This window comes from Liolophura sinensis, chromosome 7 (genome assembly GCF_032854445.1).
Source record: "Liolophura sinensis isolate JHLJ2023 chromosome 7, CUHK_Ljap_v2, whole genome shotgun sequence".
In the NCBI taxonomy this organism is placed as follows: Eukaryota; Metazoa; Mollusca; class Polyplacophora; order Chitonida; family Chitonidae; genus Liolophura; species Liolophura sinensis.
In genome coordinates this window covers 1361750-1386490 of record NC_088301.1, presented here as the reverse complement: position 1 = coordinate 1386490, position 24741 = coordinate 1361750, and the positions used below count along the sequence as shown (strand labels likewise).

At 45.0% G+C, this 24741-nt stretch overlaps 1 protein-coding gene across 1 annotated transcript; it reads left to right on the top strand.

Annotated features, from left to right (window-relative positions):
* Window positions 1-10635: 10635 nt before the first annotated feature.
* On the top strand, window positions 10636-13677 carry LOC135469724 (uncharacterized). The gene is made up of 4 exons (XM_064748289.1): window positions 10636-10693; window positions 11243-11348; window positions 11787-11909; window positions 13543-13677. The coding sequence occupies exons 1-4, from the start codon at window positions 10639-10641 to the stop codon at window positions 13616-13618; spliced, it is 360 nt and encodes a 119-aa protein (XP_064604359.1). The 5' UTR covers window positions 10636-10638; the 3' UTR covers window positions 13619-13677.
* Window positions 13678-24741: the final 11064 nt, after the last annotated feature.

The window sequence follows — 24741 nt, the reverse complement described above, 5'->3', positions numbered from 1 at the left end:
AGTGAGGTGTTTCCCCCACCTATATCCGATCTCCTCTTGCCATATATCTGGTCACAGTCATCGAAGTGAAGTGTTTCCTCCACCTATATCCGATCTCCTCTTGCCATATATCTGGTCACAATCATCAAAGTGAGGTGTTTCCCCCACCCATATCCGTTCTCCTCTTGCCATATACCTGATCACAATCATCGAAGGGAGGGTTTTCCCCACCTATATCCGTTCTCCTCTTGCCATATATCTAGTCACAATCATCGAAGTGAAGTGTTTCCTCCACCTATATCCGATCTAATGTTGCAATATATCTGGTCACAATCATCAAAGTGAGGGTTTTCCCCACCTATATCCGTTCTCCTCTTGCTAAATATCTGGTCACAGTCATCCAAGTGAAGTTTTTCCCCACCTATATCCGATCTCCTGTTGCCATATATCTGGTCACAGTCATCCAAGTGAAGGTTTTCCCCACCTATATCCGATCTCCTCTTGCCATATATCTGGTCACAGTCATCCAAGTGAATGTTTCGCCCACCTATATCCCATCTCTTGCCATATATCTGGTCACAGTCATCCAAGTGAGGTGTTTTCGCCCACCTATATCCGATCTCCTCTTGCCATATATCTGGTCACAGTCATCCAAGTGAGGTGTTTTCGCCCACCTATATCCGATCTCCTCTTGCCATATATCTGGTCACAGTCATCCAAGTTAGGGTTTCCCCCACCTATATGCGACCTTTTCTTGTCATATATCTGGTCACAGTCATCCAAGTAAGAGTTTTCCCCGCCTATATCTGTTCTCCTCTTGCCATATATCTGGTCACAGTCATCCAAGTGAGGTGTTTTCCTACCTATATCCCTTCTCTTGGCATATATCTGGTCACAGTCATCCAAGTGAGGGTTTTCCCCACCTATATCCGATCTCTTGCTATATATCTGGTCACAGTCATCCAAGTGAGGAGTTTCCCCCCACCTATATCCGATCTCCTCTTGCCATATATCTGGTCACAGTCATCCTAGTCAGGGTTTTTCCCACCTATATCCGATCTCCTCTTGCCATATATCTGGTCACAGTCATCAAAGTGAGGGTTTTCCCCACCTATATCCCATCTCTTGCCATATATCTGGTCACAGTCATCCAAGTGAGGTGTTTCCCCACCTATATCCGTTCTCCTCTTGCCATATATCTGGTCACAGTCATCCAAGTGAGTGTTTCCCCCACCCATATCCGATCTCTTGCCGTATATCTGGTCACAGTCATTCTAGTAAGGGTTTCCGCCACCTATATCCGTTCTCCTCTTGCCATATATCTGGTCACAGTCATCCAAGTGAGGGTTTTCCCCACCTATATCCGACCTGCTTTCGTCCGATCTCCACTTGCCATATATCTTGTCCCAGTCATCTCAGTGATGGCTTCTCCCGTCTATATCTGGTCTCCTCTTGCCATTGATATGGTCATAGTCATCGAAACGAGGCAGGATTTCCTCCTGTCTATATCTGGTTTCCCATATCCATGTATCTGATCAGTATAAGTGCCACATGGGATAAAATGTCAGTCAAATAAATAAGTAAAACAGATTCAAAGGCGCAAATGACCACATACTAATAATACTATCCCCAATAAATGAAGCCGATAAGAAAATCACGCATATTATTTCTTTTCTTATTGGTGCATGTAGATGACCATGTTTAATTGTAAGGAAAAAATAATGCGCCATTGACCAATTCAAAAACTCATTCAAGAGCAGTCGATCAATCCGTCGTTCAATGAGATAACCATGCCAACAACCCATCGATCGATCTTGATGACCTATATGTGTCAATAAACTAAAAGGCAGGTACTATAAATAGGGATACAAGTGACAGCCTCGTGATAATCCCAAGCACTGGCATTGGCACTGACCGACTAACAGGACACACATACGTTCAAATACCAACTCGGTGACGATTGTTGAAGTGACTGTAACGATTTGACACAACTGTTAACGTGGCCAGCAAGCCAACCACATGGATTACAATAGCTGTCCTAGTAGAGGATTCGTCCCGTGAGGGACAGATGGTCCCTGACCGGAAAAGAGAGCACAGTAAACATTACAGGTGCTCGTAACTCCTGGCTTGATTCTTTAGTTTCTGTGAGCAGCATTATAAACCATCAAAAGGCCATTACTACCTCACGTTACGGCCTGTCACTTAGTTTGGCCTGAAGCTGCAGTGAGTAAGTTCTCTGCCTTGTAATTTCGCCCAAGCAGGTTACAGTTTTACCTATTTGCCTGTTCTTTCTATCCAATATAATCTTCATTCAAGCTGCAAACTATATGTACTTGAAATCTCACTTTATTTTCTACCTCAAAATGTTTCGAATCGGGAAATTTATGGTGGGCTTTGTAGATCACATTGGATGCCAGTGGTTGTGTAAATATCCTTTGTTGATCACACTGGATGCGTAAATCTCCTTTGTGGTACCTTTCATGTACTTTTGTTTGTCACATTTACTAGCGTGAGGTCTATGTATAATTTATTTATTTATTTGATTGGTGTTTTACTCATACTTTACTGGCAGACCTTCCCACGTACGGGCGGAAAGGAAGTCAGCATGAGCTGGGATTGAACTCACAGCGACCGCATTGGTGAGAGACTCCTGGGTCATTACGCTGTGCTAGTGCGCTAAACAATTGAGCCACGGAGGACCCTATTCATGAATAAACCTCATCTACGCCAACAATAAATACGGTATTTGGAATGAAAAATTGCTGGTGACGTCACAGAACCCTGAACTGCTCCAAAAAGACCACCATAGAATTCAACATTAGACTTTGTTTTATTCAGTCCAAAATATCCTAAAAATCATATGTAATTTTGAAAATATGTAGTTGTTAATGGACTGTCCACTAAGGAGTGTGTTCATCTGTCTTATATAACAGTGTTGCAATTATATCCCCAATGTGCATATATCGCCACATAGTCATGGTGCTGCATCACTGAAGCACAATGCAAAAGATGCCACGCACAGAGGACTAATTTAGGACTAATTATCGGTGTGTCAAACATATTTATATTAAAAGACGAGGTTACGGCTTACTAAAGGGGCTGCGTGGCTCAGTTGGTTAGCGAGCTAGCACAGGGTTATGACCCAGGAGTCTCTCACCAATGCGTTCGCTGTGAGTTCAAGTCCAGCTCATACCGGCTTCCTCTCGGGCCGTACGTGGGAAGGTCTGTCAACAACCTGCGGATGGCCGTGGGTTTCCCCCGGGCTCTGCCCGGTTTCCTCCCACCATAATGCTGGCCGCCGTCGTATAAGTGAAATATTCTTGAGTACGGCGTAAAACACCAGTCAAATAAATAAATAAATAAATAAATAAATCGTAGACTTAGCATCTTACAGACGCTTGCATAACTTGTTTGAAGATCAAACTGAGATCACGCTTTCATTGCCGCAGCTGTCAACTGCTCTTGCTGTCAGTTAATGGCGCACCCACGGTTTTCTGCAGCTGCTAGCCGGGAGGCTAACCTCGGCCATTTCCTCTCCCATTTCATATCCAAGTGGAACTTCTAGGCGAAGTCTTTCAAACGACGACACCAGAAGAGATACATTATAGGGTTGTCGTAATAATATTACACCTCTCCCTTGTAAATGTGAAGGTAAATGTCGTCATACGAGACATTATCGAGCTCAGTAAAGCATAAAACCATCACTAGCACATGTCCTTTTACTGGGGACGTTTCCCTGCGCAATGGCGGCTCTGGTCCAAGCCGGATTGAAAACTGATTCATTTATTTATGCAAAAATGCCTAAAATGAAGAAAGTAGTTGGTTGATAGTGTAAACCTTGAACTGGAAAACTTTATCAGCTATTATCAATGTTTGTTTGTTTTTTCTTCAGCAGTACAATAATCAATTGCTAATACGCGAGAGCTGCGACACCCCGCAGAGAATCGATGTAGTCTTGCGCTCCGGCCTTGACTCACGTTAGCAGATAGCATATCAAAATTATGACCGACAGGTTTACCGACCGACCGACCGACCGACCGACCGACCAACAAAAATCCACATATACAGCTATCTGCCTCAGCTCAATCTGCCGTAATTCAGATCAGTATTACAAATATATGTACAAAACAATACATGCAGTATTTGATGTGGTAGTCTTATTCAACGTGTACAACAATCTGCACTCTAGGGCTAGGATCTTTTGTTTTATTCTACATTGTTGATGCTACTCTCTTACCTTCATGGCTATTCGCCGCACGTTCTGCTGCCTTCTCTGAGTTCACACTGCTAGAAGAGTGTGTCTTCTCAATGTAAGTTGAGGTTGTCGCCACTTGGGATTCCGTTGTAGAGTTCATCTCTTTTTTTACTTGACTTTTTCCGCGACGACGTTTACTTCTGAGTAGCGGCTCCTGGGGATTTGCTCTCTTCTCCTGTCGGCTACTGCTACACCCCATCCTCATGTGGACACTGTCTTGTTTACTCTTTTCGCATGGCCATTAAAACATTATTCTTCTCCACGATGAAAAATGTTTGATTTTCGCCCGCAGTGAAATATTGCTTGATTTCTTTAACAGAGCGACTGCATGGTTCTTCTCCACATCGCGATATTGTCACTTAAAAATTGTGGATTTCATGTCATTGTACATTGACACAAATGACTGGATTAGGTAACATGCATGAAAGATTCATGTACTATATTCAGATGCTCATATTCACTGGTGCATACTGATCTTCACGATACACCCATCGTGACATCATTTTAATGATAACGATATGGCGCGCTTGATCCTCATGACACTCTGTTTCTATCAAACTGATTATTTACATTTGAAACATATTAAATATCTTCTCTTAGTTCCATATTTTATATTTTATATCGGACGGAATATGATGATGTATCTCCATACAAAAATAATAGTCACTGATTTCAATTTCTCTGATTTATTCCATGGCTGTATTCCCTCATGTCCAAACTATTACCATTAACCATTTTCCGATAGGTTTTAACTGGCTTTGTATGCAATAATCCATAATTTCTTGCGATAACTCTCAGGAATCAACGTCCATCACTCAGGAACGTCCACCACTGTCCACCTCAATTATTAGTACATAGAAGTACCCATAATAGTCGTGTTTTTTTTGCCAAAGCATCCGAAATAATTTCTTCATGTTTCACTTCATTAAATCACAACTCTCCTTTTGAATTACATGGAGTGAATGTGAACTGCATTTATACGAATCAAAGTGAAGAAAAAGTACTATATTAACGATCCGTCACCATTCACCGTTTCGTATCGCTGTTCTTCCTTCCGACGCACATTATTTGACGCACCGGTTAACGCCTGCAATCCTCAGCAGATATAATCAAAACCTCCAGAACATACACGAATAAACATCTTTTTGGCACCATCCACGCTTTGAACGCAAAATCCGTTCATCATCACTTGAAAGACTGACAGAGCGCTTCACCACGTTCCAAGAGAACGACATAGATAGTTAATATGGCGATATTAATAACACGCTTTACTTTGACGTACTGTGGTGACTGGAAAGCGATGATATCATTTGGTATGCCAGTAAAGTGATCTCATATACTAGGTAAGTCTCCTGGTATGCCGGTGAAGTCATCTTGTATTTTAGTGAAGTTATCTTGTATGTTGGTGAAGTCATCTGGAGTACGGGTGGAGTTTGCATGCTGGTGAAATCAACTACCATGTTGGTAAAGTTATCTGGTATACTGGTGAAGTCATTTGGTATGCTGGTGAAGTCAATTGGTATGCTGGTGAAATCCTCAAGTATACTGGTGAAGTCCTGTGATATACGTATTGTGTCACTTGGTACACCGGTGAAGTGTCTCCCCATCTCTTTCAGCTGCACGCCACTGTATCCACTGTGCCACGGAGTCTATATAAACTCAGGTAGTCTGAGTATCACGAACAAGAACGCTCCACGAGACTCGATGCCATGGTTACGGAATACCTTGCGGAATGCATACAGCCTGTCAAACCAGGACGCCTTGTAGCCATCGACTGTTGCCGAATCACGTGGACATTGATAGCTCTGGAATCGTGGGACTGATTTACCACAGAGCATGATGTAGTTTTCGGCGGTGACAAATGACAAGTTGCAAGTATATACCGTATAATGATACACTCAACCCCCGATCGGATTTCACTCTTCCCAGCTGAGTTTTCAAATTACCGATTTATCATCATAACATTGGACAGGGGCGCGTTGCTCCTGCTGCCCTGAACATGTCAAAGCTGTACATTATGTAAAATGGTCTTCCTTTCTTCTATGATAAAGACCATAGGTTACTTCTTACGTAAGTGTATGTGACGCATCGACAGAATTCCACAGGAAAATTCCCACAGTGATTACGGCCTAAGAGGAAGCCAGCATAAGCTAGATTTGAACCAAATATCCATACTCCGGTACTCCTAACCCACTCGCTGATATATCAGTGAAACATCTTGGAAATGTGAGAAGTCGACTTAGTTACAGCAGGTATGAACCAAACACTGTAAACTGTGACGTATGACTAGCCAGAGACAGAGAACCCTGATAAAAATATTAATTCAATTTATTTACAAGCACAAGCTACATGTATCACAGATAGAATACCACCACGCGACATTTTATGAAGTCAAAAAGTTATGAACACTGATAATTATTCTTTTAGAACGTAAAACAAAATGGCTGCAATGGTGTATGACAGCAGCAGAGGGACTAATGAATTCGCCATACGTACTAGCTTTGCTTTTGCAACAATAACTCAGTCACTCTCTCTCAGAAACGCCTTGAACAAGTATTTACTCGCACTATTTATTGCTGTGTTTTAAAGTTTCTTACAGTGTTCCTTTTTGTGAGTTCCTCTCGGCCGTATGGCGATGGAACATTTTGCGCACTGTTGAGTGTTGTTCGGTTTGGGTTTATATCTCCATTGTTTATAATTATACTGATTTAGATTTTGTTTCTAATCGTAAAATTGCTGTTTTATTGCTTGGTGGAAATGCAGTTAAAATTCGACACCATATGGGTAATGGAACAGAGGAAATGAAGACTACGGACTGGAGGCAACGCACCTAGCCTTAACAATTAGACGTTATATAACAATATCTAATTCATCAGGCCAGTCATTATTCTCACCACTCACTCCGAGAGCGGTAGTGATGCTAAAACACGGACGCAGGGTATTCCCTACGTGTCACTTCGGAAGGACGCGGCTCAAAGCATAAGGCCCACGGTTTCTAACTGTATACGAGACTTGACCGCGACAATGGGCATTCCGCTGGACCTTTGCGACAATAAGGTACAGTTAGCGCACGTGTGGCCGTTTGCTCTCATGTGGCCCTTTTACGCTCGTGTGGCCCGTTAGCGATCATGTGACCGTTAGCGATCGAGTGGCCGTTCGGGCAATAGAACGTTCATCGAGGGCTACTTAATTGTCTACCACCAATATGGTGGGTATATCTGTGCATCGCATGTGGTAAAGTTTGTGAGTACTTTGCCTATGGTTGGACTATGGTCTACCCTGGGGCTGTATAGATTCATAGATGTCATCCTCTTCACCCAGAGTATATCTTCTGTCGTTTCTGTTTCCAGAAGCTCTTCCACGCATTCCGATACCACGCATTCCGATACCACACATTCCGATACCACGCATTCCGGAATAAGCGGAAGATTTACATTAATTTGCTTATTAGTCAGACCACTTGATGTAGCCATATCTTTGAAGGTGTTTGAATGAAATTCACGTTTTGCTGAGATGGTGTTCGGAATATATTCAGAGCTGATGAGTACTGCAGTTTTAATTCATCCCTGTGTTCTAACGACTACAGTTTTACGAGTACCTCACAGTGGAGTGACGTCAACGGTGAGGCGAATGCCACTTGCGTGTGTGAAGACAGTTTGCACGCGACAACCACAAAGTACGGAAGGTTCATAGCACTGAAACTACGAATGTCGCTCTAATAACAGTCCAATAAACACAATTTTCTTGTTATCCAATGCTTTTTCTTGGTCCAATGCTTTTGACAGGATCCGTTTTCTTTTGCTGTCATCTATGGTCTTCCGCCGGAGTATCCCTGTGTTGGAACATGTGCAAAACTGTTGATACTAAATCTGGTTTGCCGTATTTTTCTTCTTTAATCCATCGCTTCAGGATCTTGGAAGTATTGCAAGAAAAAGCAGTGCAGTTTTCCGCTAATGGTTAGGTTAATGCTTACACATGGACAAATCAAAAATAAATTGAAAAGAAATGTGAAAAATAATCAAACTGAAATGAGTTACCTAGGAGTTATCCATCAAAAATGAAATGGCCCCTTAGGTAGGCTGCTCATTGAGCTCACTGATTTGCCGACACGCTCGAAAAATGTGAAGACAACCTAGCATTTGTAAAGCCTGGCTAGCCGGTCTCGAGCCCATGAAGCCACCGTAGAACGTGATATTTTGGCTCAACCGTCAAGGATTCCTGTTGTCCTTTTAGACTTTTTTCCGCTATGTTCGTTAAAGTTGGCCTGTGGATTAATTTTGCCTTTGATTGTCACAAAAATAGCTTCGCGAGCCATTTATTTTCGTCTTGCCCTAACAAAATTCTAAACTTGTTTAGCTGTCGTAACTAGGATGGCCACACAGAGGGAAAAAACACATCAAACCACCTTGAGAAATGGCGCCAAATGACATGTGTTCACTGTTACTTATCGCAACAACGATATCCTTAAAGACGGTGTGTAGTGTGTCTGGTTCGGGTACATATACTGTGTCTCCTTATGACAGGACAAGCCCATGCCGTCATAAAGTGCTTCAACCGCTGAAGAACCATACCGTAAGCACCAGACATGACAAACACCAAGTCGTGTTATACTGACATGTCTCCTTGCTCTATAACCTCTCAGTGCCGAGCTCCGAGCGAGGCAGCAACAAGTACCATTTTTAAAGTCTTCGGTATCACTCGACCCAGGTTTGATCCTGGGTCGTCCGATTTAGACGCACGCGCTATAATAGGCCATCGAATCGATTGATGACTGTTAAATCACTGTACTAGGCGTCAAACCTGCTAAGAAATGAAAACGATTTTAATCTTGTCAAAACAATGGCCAAAACGAAGCCTTGACACAAGGCAAAGACATGTACGTGGAAGCTTCATGGAAAATATTGTTCTCGTTAACGCCGCTCTTCATGAGGTAAATTAAAAACACAGCGCCTTATTTCAACCAAAAATCATTCATTTTTGAATGAGAGTGCCATTTTGACCAGTTATTACTCAGCAACCATCTCATCTATGGCCATACATCTTTTATAGGTGCATACTTTGGGCAAGATTTATACTTCTGATTCGATACATTTAATTTAATAAAATATTAACTATTTATCAGTTGAAATTCTAGCATAAATATATTTATTAAACATGCGTTTCAAGCTCAGACAAAATATACCAAAAAGCAGTCTCAAATACCCATTATAGACAAAGATTATTTTCAAGTGTCTTTTTCTCTTTAAAGAAAAATGAAAAGAAACTTAATAATAATGAAAGCTTTATTTACAACTATCTTTTCAAAAGCTTTCATGCGAGCATTACAGCATTGTTGTGTTTTTTCCACCTTTAAGTAGCGCACTCTCCTTCATTGCATGGCGGATTTCTTGTATGATTTTCTACCTATCTTAACCTATTAAACTCTGAATAGCGTACCTGAGGGGCTTACATTAAAATAGTAGCTCCCCTATTGTAAAGAGCATGATTTTAAAAAAAATTCAAATGACTGTATTAGTCGTTAACGATAAGAAAAGAATGGTTATATGATGGCTGGCTATTTTACAGCTACATGATGGTTTATTGCATTTAAACGCCACACAGAAAACGTGTTCCCTGGTTACAGGAAGAACGCGCGCCCGATTGGTCAATTTGATAACACGGCGGAGCTTTCCATTTTCTCGATGTGCCCTACTTTGCTTGCTTTGAACAGCGATATCTCTGTTATCGAACGGTATAATAATAAAAGGTACGCTTTTCAAACGTTGGATAAAATATCCTTTCGCTATATGTACATGTTCTTTTAAGGATGACACGTACTTACGATAGGACGGGTATTGTCGTGTACTGCTAAGTCTGATATATCCGTGTATTGTTTTACGTAGGAAACGGCTACAAAGATTGTCGAAACTGTGCTTTCCCTTGAATTTAACTCTTTTCTTTTTTGCTACGCGGCTATTTTATTCCTGTTTACGAGTAAGAAAATTGTGGCTGTGTACGGAATTGTATCCACCAACATAATCTAATTTTAACATTCAGTAGTAGAAACAAACCATTGTGATAAGGTTTTAACTTTGGCATTGGTCCCTAATTATGTTCAGTATTTCAGAATACCAGTTGCCAGACACCACACAATAATCACACCATTGTCGCTGATTTGGTACCATCCACTGGACTACGTGTCCGGCGTCTACTCCCTGTGGCAGCCACCGCGTAATAACCCCTCTGTAGTAACTGGCTTTGTTTAACATACGCTTTCTGACATATTTATCATCACGTGAGCTTGTTTACCTCACAGTCTTTGTAGACCACCAGCAGAATGTCGTCACTGACTTGAGTTTTTGTCCTAGTTTGTCTATAATCTGGACACCTGACGATAAGCTCATTTCACCTTGAAGCTCTTCACCATGACAGCGGGATTATTGCCTGGTGTTATTTTCCTCACGGTTACTGGTTGTTTAGGTAAGCATATGGTCAGTTTGCCTCCATTGATTCCATAAACTTTTATCATTTTCCAAATCATTAACGTGTAATGTGTGCGAAAGTGTTTTCTTAATTACATTTTGTTATATTTCCGCTTATGGCGTGATAACTTGGAAAGTATGCTCTTGTAATTCAGGTATGTTCTTATGTTGTCTAAAGTTCGTCGATGCGATGTGAGCTCAGTGAATGATTGTGCTTATATCAAACAACGTCTGTCTGGTAAAAGCCTTGGCGGTGCCGAAACTACCATTTTCGGCAACGCCTTAATTAACAAGACTGTTGTATAATCATGAACCCTTGATAACTTTGAAAGAGGGCTTTAAAAATTTTGATCTTGAAAACCTTGAAAAATATTTATAAAGTTGAATGTTTTGTGCTAACATTTTCTCCAATTTATTTTCATCCTTTGGCTTGAAAGTATTCCAAATGAACATGTGTATTTCAGTGGTAACGTTTTCCCCACATTACAACCTGGACATACAGACTCATGTCAGCACATCATACGCTACATCTGTGCTTGTGTTTTAGTTCTGGGTGAACCATTGCGGCGTGTGTCTATGGTTGACTGCTCCCAGCCCATTGGTTGTACCAACTCAGTACCATCCACATGCTTCTTCTCACCTGAGTGTCGCAAGTAAGCATAAACATTTCGTTCACCTTGCCAATCCCCTTGTCAACACGTGACGACGTAATGATTTTTTTTTTTTTGATTGGTGTTTTACGCCGTACTCAAGAATAACGACGTAATGATTACCGGTATAGGAAGCAACATGGTCAGACGTAAAGGTGTAGTAAAACTGCAAAATTATCAATAAGTAATAAAATGTAACAATTGTGGACCAATCTCTGTTGAAATGAAGGTAAACGTTTTGTGTACCCTAGTCTAATTGTTTCATAATATGTCAATCTACTCAGTGATGCACAACCATTTTTATTTAGTTTATTTTAGGTTCATTTTGATTAAGTAAGGCCAAAACGTAAAAAGCTGTAGGAACGGGACCTCAGTGGAAGTGCTCTACAAGGGGAAACGTTTGAAATTGGAGAATGAAATGGTGGATGCTGTGTATTTCAGGAGGCCTATTAAATCGGGGTCAGACATAATCTTGGGCCGCAAAAGGGAGGTAGACTGTTCCAAACCGGCTTACTGTGACCGATGTATTCCCGTGAGCTGCTACTTTGATCCTGAGTGCAAAAAGTAAGTGCATGGTTTCATTTAATGGACAGATGGATGGACAGATTGATGGACAGATGGATGGACAGAAGGATGGACAGATTGATGGACAGAAGGATGGACAGATTGATGGACAGAAGGATGAACAGAAAGATGGACAGATTGATGGACAGAAGGATGGACAGATTGATGGACAGAGGGTTAGACAGATTGATGGACAGAAGGATGGACAGAAAGATGGACAGATTGATGGACAGAAGGATGGACAGATTGATGGACAGAGGGCTAGACAGATTGATGGGCAGATTGATGAACAGATTGATGGACAGAAGGATGAACAGATTGATGGACAGAAGGATGGACAGATTAATGGACAGATTGATGGCCACAAATATAAACGGGCGCCAATACTGACATATGGGAAGACAATCATCCGCCATCACTGATGTACGGGCAGACAATTCACAATTACTGATGTAGGGGCAGAAGAACATCCGCAATTACTGATGTAGGAGCAGACAAACACCCTCAATCACTGATGTAGGGGCAGACAAATACCCACAATTACTGATGTACGGGCAGACAAGACCTACAATCATTTGTGTATGGGCAGACAAACACCCTCAATCACTGATGTACGGGCAGACAATCATGCATATTTACTGATGTACGGGTAGACAAACACCCATAATAACTGATGTAGGGGCGGACAAACACCCTCAATCACTGATGCAGGGGCAGACAAACACTCTCAGTTACTGTTGTAGGGGCAGTCAAACACCCACAATTACTGATGTACGGGCAGACAAACACCCTCAATTACTGATATATCGGCGGAAAACGACCGGCAATTACTGACGGACAGACGAACAAACGCACATACACCTGCACATAGTGACGGACTGGAGGACAAAAACATGCAATGATTGACAGACAGACGAACAAACATCTGCAATTACGGACAGCCGAGCTGATGGGCGGACAAACACCCGAAATTATTGACGGAAGGGCTGACAAACACCCACAATTACTGACGGAAGGGCAGACAAACACCCACAATTACTGACGGAAGGGCAGACAAACACCCGTAATTATTGACGGAAGGGCAGACAAACACCCACAATTACTGACGGAAGGGCATCCAAACACCCACAATTACTGACGAACGATGGACAAACATTCCTAATGACTTACCGACTGGCGGACGTACATCTGCTTTCGGAAGGAGAGAAAGATGGATTCTCGGACGGATAATAACCTGTCGAACCACAGCAACCTTTTCCCTGTATTAATGTGTGTGATAACCAATGAAATCAGAACTGCGTCACCCTGTACTATTGACGTGTGTAATGACCAATGAAATCAGAACTGCGTTCCCCTAAAGTAATGACGTATGTGATGACCAAAGAAATCAGAACTGCGTTCCCCTGTAGTAATGACGTATGTGATGACCAATAAAACCCGTAATGCGTCCCCCGGTAGTAATGACGCGTGTGATGACCAATAAAACCCGTAATGCGTTCCCCTGTGGTCATGACGTGTGTGATGACCAATAAAACCCGTAATGCGTTCCCCTGTAATGACTTGGCTTACAACCAATCGAACCACTACCACAATATAGGCTTACCACTGGTGTTTTTCTGTTCCATACTTTCAGACAACCAATAACCACGGGGGCAATCCTCGGAACATTGGGCAAACGCTGTCTGGGAAATATGGGCACCTTAGGATGAGTGTGCTACCCATTTTAAGGGTCTAATTTGGAAATAAAGTGAAGACAATCCATCAGTCCGTTTGTATTTCATATACAAAGATTATATGTCAGCTTTGGAATTTGAATCTATTTCAGTATTGAATCAAGCGTGTCACCACGTTGTCCATGTAGTAATCCATGTATGATGACGCCTCACTGCAGCACCAAGCCGAGACACCAAGAATGACGCCTCAGTAATGTCATACTCAAAAATCTGTCACTTATACCAGTCGAAGGCCATCCTAAAAACAGCATACATTCACATGTGCTTCAAAAATACATGTGTGCTGAAAGTGACCTTAAAAAAAGCAAATAAATAAATAATTTACTGCTTTCCGGTCCTCGATCAGGCCCTCGCTGGTTAAGCGATATAGACCATCCCAGTTCACGCGACTAGGTTTTCACAGTCAAACATCCACTTTCTGAATCCTGATCCTGTTCCGAGGATTGGCCCCGTCGCAGAGTCTCAGTTTGCCAGGGATCACATGGCAGGATCTCAGTTTGTCAGGATCACACGGCAGGATCTGAGTTTGTCAGGGACCACATGGCAGAATCTCAGTTTGTCAGGGACCACATGGCAGGATCTCAGTTTGTCAGGGACCACATGGCAGAATCACCTCAGTTTGTCAGGGACCAAATGGCAGGATCTCAGTTTGTCAGGATCACACGGCAGGATCTCAGTTTGTCTTGGACCACGTGGCAGAATCTCAGTTTGTCTGGGACCACATAGCAGGATCTGAGTTTGTCAGGGACCAAATGGCTGAATCTCAGTTTGTCAGGGACCACATGGCTGAATCTCAGTTTGTCAGGGACCACATGGCAGAATCTCAGTTTGTCAGGGTCACATGGCAGGATGTCAGTTTGTCAGGGACCACATGGCAGAATCTCAGTTTGTCAGGGTCACATGGCTGAATCTCAGTTTGTCTGGGAGCACATGGCAGAATCTCAGTTTGTCAGGATCACATGGCAGGATCTCAGATTGTCACGGGCCACATGGCAGGATCTCAGTTTGTCAGGATCACACGGCAGGATCTCAGTTTGTCTTGGACCACGTAGCAGAATCTCAGTTTGTCTGGGACCACATGGCAGGATCTGAGTTTGTCAGGGACCACATGGCTGAATCTCAGTTTGTCAGGGACCACATGGCTGAATCTCAGTTTGTCAGGGACCACATGGTAGAATCTCAGTTTGTCAGGGTCACATGGCAGGATCTCAGTTTGTCAGGGACCACATGGCAGAATCTCAGTTTGTCAGGGTCACATGGCTGAATCTCAGTTTGTCAGGGACCACATGGCAGAATCTCAGTTTGTCAGGATCACATGGCAGGATCTCAGATTGTCACGGACCACATGGCAGAATCTCAGTTTGTCAGGGTCACATGGCTGAATCTCAGTTTGTCTGGGAGCACATGGCAGAATCTCAGTTTGTCAGGATCACATGGCAGGATCTCAGATTGTCACGGACCACATGGCAGGATCTCAGTTTGTCAGGATCACATGGCAGGATCTCAGCTTGTCTTGGACCACGTGGTAGAATCTCAGTTTGTCTGGGACCACATAGCAGGATCTGAGTTTGTCTGGGACCACATGGCTGAATCTCAGTTTGTCAGGGACCACATGGCAGAATCTCAGTTTGTCAGGGTCACATGGCAGGATCTCAGTTTGTCAGGGTCACATGGCAGGATCTCAGTTTGTCAGGGACCACATGGCAGAATCTCAGTTTGTCAGGGTCACATGGCTGAATCTCAGTTTGTCAGGGACCACATGGCAGAATCTCAGTTTGTCAGGATCACATGGCAGGATCTCAGATTGTCACGGACCACATGGCAGAATCTCAGTTTGTCAGGGTCACATGGCTGAATCTCAGTTTGTCTGGGAGCACATGGCAGAATCTCAGTTTGTCAGGATCACATGGCAGGATCTCAGATTGTCACGGACCACATGGCAGGATCTCAGTTTGTCAGGATCACATGGCAGGATCTCAGCTTGTCTTGGACCACGTGGTAGAATCTCAGTTTGTCTGGGACCACATAGCAGGATCTGAGTTTGTCAGGGACCACATGGCTGAATCTCAGTTTGTCAGGGACCACATGGCAGAATCTCAGTTTGTCAGGGTCACATGGCAGGATCTCAGTTTGTCAGGGTCACATGGCAGGATCTCAGATTGTCACGGACCACATGGCAGAATCTCAGTTTGTCAGGGTCACACGGCTGAATCTCAGTTTGTCTGGGAGCACATGGCAGAATCTCAGTTTGTCAGGAACACATGGCAGGATCTCAGATTGTCACGGACCACATGGCAGGATCTCAGTTTGTCAGGATCACATGGCAGGATCTCAGCTTGTCTTGGACCACGTGGTAGAATCTCAGTTTGTCTGGGACCACATAGCAGGATCTGAGTTTGTCAGGGACCACATGGCTGAATCTCAGTTTGTCAGGGACCACATGGCAGAATCTCAGTTTGTCAGGGTCACATGGCAGGATCTCAGTTTGTCAGGGTCACATGGCAGGATCTGAGTTTGTCAGGGACCACATGGCAGAATCTCAGTTTGTCAGGGTCACATGGCTGAATCTCAGTTTGTCAGGGACCACATGGCAGAATCTCAGTTTGTCAGGATCACATGGCAGGATCTCAGATTGTCACGGACCACATGGCAGAATCTCAGTTTGTCAGGGTCACATGGCTGAATCTCAGTTTGTCTGGGAGCACATGGCAGAATCTCAGTTTGTCAGGATCACATGGCAGGATCTCAGATTGTCACGGACCACATGGCAGGATCTCAGTTTGTCAGGATCACATGGCAGGATCTCAGCTTGTCTTGGACCACATGGTAGAATCTCAGTTTGTCTGGGACCACATAGCAGGATCTGAGTTTGTCAGGGACCACATGGCTGAATCTCAGTTTGTCAGGGACCACATGGCAGAATCTCAGTTTGTCAGGGTCACATGGCAGGATCTCAGTTTGTCAGGGTCACATGGCAGGATCTCAGTTTGTCTGGGAGCACATGGCAGAATCTCTGTCAGGATCACATGGCAGGATCTCAGATTGTCACGGATCACATGGCAGGAGGCACACCTTCTCATGCACATCAAGGAAGCCAGCATGAGCTTTCTTAAGAGGAGCCTGAATCACAGCTCTTGGCTAGCACGCTAACCACCAGGCCCCTGAATCACAACTCTGGGCTAACACGCTAACCACCAGGCCCCTGAATCACAGTAACTTCATTAGCACGCTAACCACCAGGCCCCTGAATCACAACTCTGGGCTAGCACACGTTAACCACCAGGCCCCTGAATCACAACTCTGGGCTAACACGCTAACCACCAGGTCCCTGAATCACAGCTATTGGCTAGCACGCTAACCACCAGGCCCCTGAATCACAGTAACTTTGTTAGCACGCTAACCACCAGGCCCCTGAATCACAGTAACTTCATTAGCACGCTAACCACCAGGCCCCTGAATCACAACTCTGGGCTAGCACACTAACCACCAGGCCCCTGAATCACAGTAACTTTGTTAGCACGCTAACCACCAGGCCCCTGAATCACAGTAACTTTGTTAGCACGCTAACCACCAGGCCCCTGAATCACAGTAACTTCATTAGCACGCTAACCACCAGGCCCCTGAATCACAACTCTGGGCTAGCACACTAACCACCAGGCCCCTGAATCACAACTCTGGGCTAACACGCTAACCACCAGGTCCCTGAATCACAACTCTGGGCTAGCACACTAACCACCAGGTCCCTGAATCACAACTCTGGGCTAGCACACGTTAACCACCAGGTCCCTGAATCACAACTCTGGGCTAGCACGCTAACCACCAGGCCCCTGAATCACAACTCTGGGCTAACACGCTAACCACCAGGCCCCTGAATCACAACTCTGGGCTAGCACGCTAACCACCAGGCCCCTGAATCACAACTCTGGGCTAACACGCTAACCACCAGGCCCCTGAATCACAACTCTTGGCAGAATCTCAGTTTGTCAGGATCACATGGCAGGATCTCAGATTGTCACGGACCACATGGCAGGATCTCAGTTTGTCAGGATCACATGGCAGGATCTCAGCTTGTCTTGGACCACGTGGTAGAATCTCAGTTTGTCTGGGACCACATAGCAGGATCTGAGTTTGTCTGGGACCACATGGCTGAATCTCAGTTTGTCAGGGACCACATGGCAGAATCTCAGTTTGTCAGGGTCACATGGCAGGATCTCAGTTTGTCAGGGTCACATGGCAGGGTCTCAGTTTGTCAGGGACCACATGGCAGAATCTCAGTTTGTCAGGGTCACATGGCTGAATCTCAGTTTGTCAGGGACCACATGGCAGAATCTCAGTTTGTCAGGATCACATGGCAGGATCTCAGATTGTCACGGACCACATGGCAGAATCTCAGTTTGTCAGGGTCACATGGCTGAATCTCAGTTTGTCTGGGAGCACATGGCAGAATCTCAGTTTGTCAGGATCACATGGCAGGATCTCAGATTGTCACGGACCACATGGCAGGATCTCAGTTTGTCAGGATCACATGGCAGGATCTCAGCTTGTCTTGGACCACGTGGTAGAATCTCAGTTTGTCTGGGACCACATAGCAGGATCTGAGTTTGTCAGGGACCACATGGCTGAATCTCAGTTTGTCAGGGACCACATGGCAGAATCTCAGTTTGTCAGGGTCACATGGCAGGATCTCAGTTTGTCAGGGTCACATGGCAGGATCTCAGATTGTCACGGACCACATGGCAGAATCTCAGTTTGTCAGGGTCACATGGCTGAATCTCAGTTTGTCTGGGAGCACATGGCAGAATCTCAGTTTGTCAGGATCACATGGCAGGATCTCAGATTGTCACGGACCACATGGCAGGATCTCAGTTTGTCAGGATCACATGGCAGGATCTCAGCTTGTCTTGGACCACGTGGTAGAATCTCAGTTTGTCTGGGACCACATAGCAGGATCTGAGTTTGTCAGGGACCACATGGCTGAATCTCAGTTTGTCAGGGACCACATGGCAGAATCTCAGTTTGTCAGGGTCACATGGCAGGATCTCAGTTTGTCAGGGTCACATGGCAGGATCTGAGTTTGTCAGGGACCACATGGCAGAATCTCAGTTTGTCAGGGTCACATGGCTGAATCTCAGTTTGTCAGGGACCACATGGCAGAATCTCAGTTTGTCAGGATCACATGGCAGGATCTCAGATTGTCACGGACCACATGGCAGAATCTCAGTTTGTCAGGGTCACATGGCTGAATCTCAGTTTGTCTGGGAGCACATGGCAGAATCTCAGTTTGTCAGGATCACATGGCAGGATCTCAGATTGTCACGGACCACATGGCAGGATCTCAGTTTGTCAGGATCACATGGCAGGATCTCAGCTTGTCTTGGACCACATGGTAGAATCTCAGTTTGTCTGGGACCACATAGCAGGATCTGAGTTTGTCAGGGACCACATGGCTGAATCTCAGTTTGTCAGGGACCACATGGCAGAATCTCAGTTTGTCAGGGTCACATGGCAGGATCTCAGTTTGTCAGGGTCACATGGCAGGATCTCAGTTTGTCTGGGAGCACATGGCAGAATCTCTGTCAGGATCACATGGCAGGATCTCAGATTGTCACGGATCACATGGCAGGAGGCACACCTTCTCATGCACATCAAGGAAGCCAGCATGAGCTTTCTTAAGAGGAGCCTGAATCACAGCTCTTGGCTAGCACGCTAACCACCAGGCCCCTGAATCACAACTCTGGGCTAACACGCTAACCACCAGGCCCCTGAATCACAGTAACTTCATTAGCACGCTAACCACCAGGCCCCTGAATCACAACTCTGGGCTAGCACACGTTAACCACCAGGCCCCTGAATCACAACTCTGGGCTAACACGCTAACCACCAGGTCCCTGAATCACAGCTATTGGCTAGCACGCTAACCACCAGGCCCCTGAATCACAGTAACTTTGTTAGCACGCTAACCACCAGGCCCCTGAATCACAGTAACTTCATTAGCACGCTAACCACCAGGCCCCTGAATCACAACTCTGGGCTAGCACACTAACCACCAGGCCCCTGAATCACAGTAACTTTGTTAGCACGCTAACCACCAGGCCCCTGAATCACAGTAACTTTGTTAGCACGCTAACCACCAGGCCCCTGAATCACAGTAACTTCATTAGCACGCTAACCACCAGGCCCCTGAATCACAACTCTGGGCTAGCACACTAACCACCAGGCCCCTGAATCACAACTCTGGGCTAACACGCTAACCACCAGGTCCCTGAATCACAACTCTGGGCTAGCACGCTAACCACCAGGCCCCTGAATCACAACTCTGGGCTAGCACGCTAACCACCAGGCCCCTGAATCACAACTCTGGGCTAACACGCTAACCACCAGGCCCCTGAATCACAACTCTTGGCTAGCACGCTAACCACCAGGCCCCTGAATCACAACTCTGGGCTAACACGCTAACCACCAGGTCCCTGAATCACAGTAACTTCATTAGCATGCTAACCACCAGGCCCCTGAATCACAACTCTGGGCTAGCACACGTTAACCACCAGGTCCCTGAATCACAACTCTGGGCTAGCACACTAACCACCAGGCCCCTGAATCACAACTCTGGGCTAACACGCTAACCACCAGGTCCCTGAATCACAACTCTGGGCTAGCACACTAACCACCAGGCCCCTGAATCACAACTCTGGGCTAGCACACTAACCACCAGGCCCCTGAATCACAACTCTTGGCTAGCACGCTAACCACCAGGTCCCTGAATCACAACTCTGGGCTAGCACGCTAACCACCAGGCCCCTGAATCACAACTCTGGGCTAGCACGCTAACCACCAGGTCCCTGAATCACAACTCTGGGCTAGCACGCTAACCACCAGGCCCCTGAATCACAACTCTGGTCTAGCACACGCTAACCACCAGGTCCCTGAATCACAACTCTGGGCTAGCACGCTAACCACCAGGCCCCTGAATCACAACTCTGGGCTAGCACGCTAACCACCAGGCCCCTGAATCACAACTCTGGGCTAACACGCTAACCACCAGGCCCCTGAATCACAGCTATTGGCTAGCACGCTAACCACCAGGCCCCTGAATCACAACTCTGGGCTAGCACGCTAACCACCAGGCCCCTGAATCACAACTCTGGGCTAACACGCTAACCACCAGGCCCCTGAATCACAACTCTGGGCTAGCACGCTAACCACCAGGCCCCTGAATCACAACTCTGGGCTAGCACGCTAACCACCAGGCCCCTGAATCACAACTCTGGGCTAACACGCTAACCACCAGGCCCCTGAATCACAACTCTTGGCTAGCACGCTAACCACCAGGCCCCTGAATCACAACTCTGGGCTAACACGCTAACCACCAGGTCCCTGAATCACAGTAACTTCATTAGCATGCTAACCACCAGGCCCCTGAATCACAACTCTGGGCTAGCACACGTTAACCACCAGGTCCCTGAATCACAACTCTGGGCTAGCACACTAACCACCAGGTCCCTGAATCACAACTCTGGGCTAGCACACTAACCACCAGGTCCCTGAATCACAACTCTGGGCTAGCACACTAACCACCAGGCCCCTGAATCACAACTCTTGGCTAGCACGCTAACCACCAGGTCCCTGAATCACAACTCTGGGCTAGCACGCTAACCACCAGGCCCCTGAATCACAACTCTGGGCTAGCACACTAACCACCAGGCCCCTGAATCACAACTCTGGTCTAGCACACGCTAACCACCAGGTCCCTGAATCACAACTCTGGGCTAGCACGCTAACCACCAGGCCCCTGAATCACAACTCTGGGCTAGCACGCTAACCACCAGGCCCCTGAATCACAACTCTGGGCTAACACGCTAACCACCAGGCCCCTGAATCACAGCTATTGGCTAGCACGCTAACCACCAGGCCCCTGAATCACAACTCTGGGCTAACACGCTAACCACCAGGCCCCTGAATCACAACTCTGGGCTAACACGCTAACCACCAGGTCCCTGAATCACAACTCTTGGCTAGCACACTAACCACCAGGCCCCTGAATCACAACTCTGGGCTAACACGCTAACCACCAGGCCCCTGAATCACAGTAACTTTGTTAGCACGCTAACCGCCAGGCCCCTGAATCACAACTCTGGGCTAGCACGCTAACCACCAGGCCCCTGAATCACAACTCTGGGCTAGCACGCTAACCACCAGGCCCCTGAATCACAACTCTGGGCTAACACGCTAACCACCAGGCCCCTGAATCACAGTAACTTCATTAGCACGCTAACCACCAGGCCCCTGAATCACAACTCTGGGCTAGCACACGTTAACCACCAGGCCCCTGAATCACAACCCTGGGCTAGAACGCTAACCACCAGGCCACAGAGACACTCGATAACCACCAAGCCACAGAGACACTCGATAACCACCAAGCCACAGAGGCCCTCAAAAAGCATTGTGTGTATCAGTTTATTTGAATACTATTTTATGCCATACTCAAGAATATTTCACTTATATGACGGCAGCCAGCATGATGGTGATATGTAAATGTCCCACTAGGAAGGGGGGCGTGTGATAAGTTAAATTATAACAGCATGAAGATGATGGATTTGTGAGTGATACTGATTGTTTATTCACAATGATTGTCATGTAGACACTTATACAAACAACCTGGAGATGGTCATAGCGTCTCATAGTGACACAGCTTCTGGCATATGTGGACGATGTACCTTGTATACATGTAGGTAAGTACACAGTAGATCAATCATTCATATCATACAAGCACACAGGACGTGTTCTACAACAAACTGGTAATATACCTAAAAATTTTTACAAAATTGTGTAAAAGTGGAATCTGTGCAGAAAAAAGATTTTCTTTCAGGTACTAACAAAATTTTAAAAAATAATATTCAGGCATAGAAAAATTCAGCAAGAAGTTACAATGCTGCACCACCATTTTGGTGGGTATTGGAGTGACCAGGCTAAACAACAGTACAGATACATATGCACATGCAATCACATTACAGTCATACCCTGCTCCCACAGATTGGCTCTTCACCAACTCTAGCCTACTAAAGTCCAACATTCAAATTTTGTTATTGTTAACAAAAGGGAGTATAAAACGGTGAATTAAGCTGAATTTTTTTTAAACAGTTTTCAAGTTTTAAAAAAAAATTTCCTTTTCAGGTATGTATAAGAGCGGTCAATCCTATTGGAGACATCATCAACTTCACTGTTTTCTGCAACAACTTCGTTGTGCCTTCTTTCAGTCATACAAACAATTGCTTTCTTTTAATATAAATGAGTTACCGTAATTTCTTAGTGTTGGCCAAATTTTTCACCCTACATCTGTGATGACTACCAGGAATTTCCACCCTACATCTGTGATGACTACCAGGACTTCTCCACCCTACATCTGTGATGACTACCAGGACTTTCTCACCACAGAAAATCATTCTTCTTCAAGTCATAAAAACACCTACACTCAAACAGTATGCTCTGTAGATTGTCACAAGTAAAAAAAACCACTTTTTTCATACAAATTTGGTTTCTAATGACAAAACAAGACGAAATGAACTTTTATTTTTGGATATAAACAATTTAACATCAACAGGACAACAACAACAACGTTCAATGAGCTTTATACATGCGCAAGGTATTATGTAAAAAACTGCTGCAGTCAGCAGAATATATCACAATAGTACATGTACCTCCTGAGAAGAAAGTTTGAGACAATTATTCACCACATTAAGTTAAAAAAGACATTAAAGATCAAGTTTTAGATCATGCAATTTCATTCTAATTCAAGTAAAGAAGATAATTTCACATGACATCTCAGCTGATCTCAGAAAATTTATCTGTTATATATTTGATTTGTGTTTTACGCCGTAAGACTACTCAAGACCCTCAGAATATTTTGCAGCTTTGGATTTATATCTCAATTGGTCATACATGCTTATACATGTATACTGTCAAGAGAACATGCAACAAGCAAAACAGAGATTAATATAGACTGAACCCTAGTGGATTAAGTCCTCTCTTGGAGTTCTCCTTTGTACATGTACTTCCACGTACACGGAAAAGAGCTCACTTGTGATCACTCCCTCTCCCTGTCATGGAGTGAGACTAGCAAAGCTCAGCAGTGGAAGGCACTCAGCTACTACCTGAAGCAAGTGTTGTGACTACATGTACAGCAGGTACTGTGGAATTCTTCACCTTCAGAGAGCTTCGTCTCCGTGCAGCCTGTGAAAGGGAAAAGAATTCACCTTCATGCAGACTGTGAAAGGGAAGAGAGTCACCTTCATGAAGGCTGTGTATGAGAAAGAGATTCACCTTCATGCAGCCTGTGGAAGGGATTCACCTTTGTGCAGACTGTGAAAAGGAAAGAGATTCGCCTTCATGCAGCCTATGAAAGGGAAAGAGATTCACCTTCATGCAGCCTGTGACAGGGAAAGAGTTTCACCTTTGTGCACAGTGTGAAAAAGAAAGAGTTTCACCTTTGTGCAGCCTGCAAAGGGAAAGAGCTTCACCTGTGTGCAGCCTGCAAAAGGGAAAGAGTTTCAACTTTGTGAAGACTGTGAAAGGGAAAGAGCTTCACCTTTGTGCAGCCTGCAAAAGGGAAAGAGTTTCAACTTTGTGAAGACTGTGAAAGGGAAAGAGCTTCACCTTTGTGCAGCCTGCAAAAGGGAAAGAGTTTCAACTTTGTGAAGACTGTGAAAGGGAAAGAGCTTCACCTTTGTGCAGACTGTGAAAGGGAAAGAGCTTCACCTTCATGCAGCCTGTGAAAAGGGAAAGAGCTTCACCTTTGTGCAGACTGTGAAAGGGAAAGAGCTTCACCTTTGTGCAGCCTGTGAAAGGGAAAGAGCTTCACCTTCATGCAGCCTGTGAAAGGGAAAGAGCTTCACCTTTGTGCAGACTGTGAAAGGGAAAGAGCTTCACCTTCATGCAGCCTGTGAAAAGGGAAAGAGCTTCACCTTTGTGCAGACTGTGAAAGGGAAAGAGCTTCACCTTCATGCAGCCTGTGAAAGGGAAAGAGCTTCACCTTTGTGCAGACTGTGAAAGGGAAAGAGCTTCACCTTTGTGCAGATTGTCAAAGGGAAAGAGCTTCACCTTCA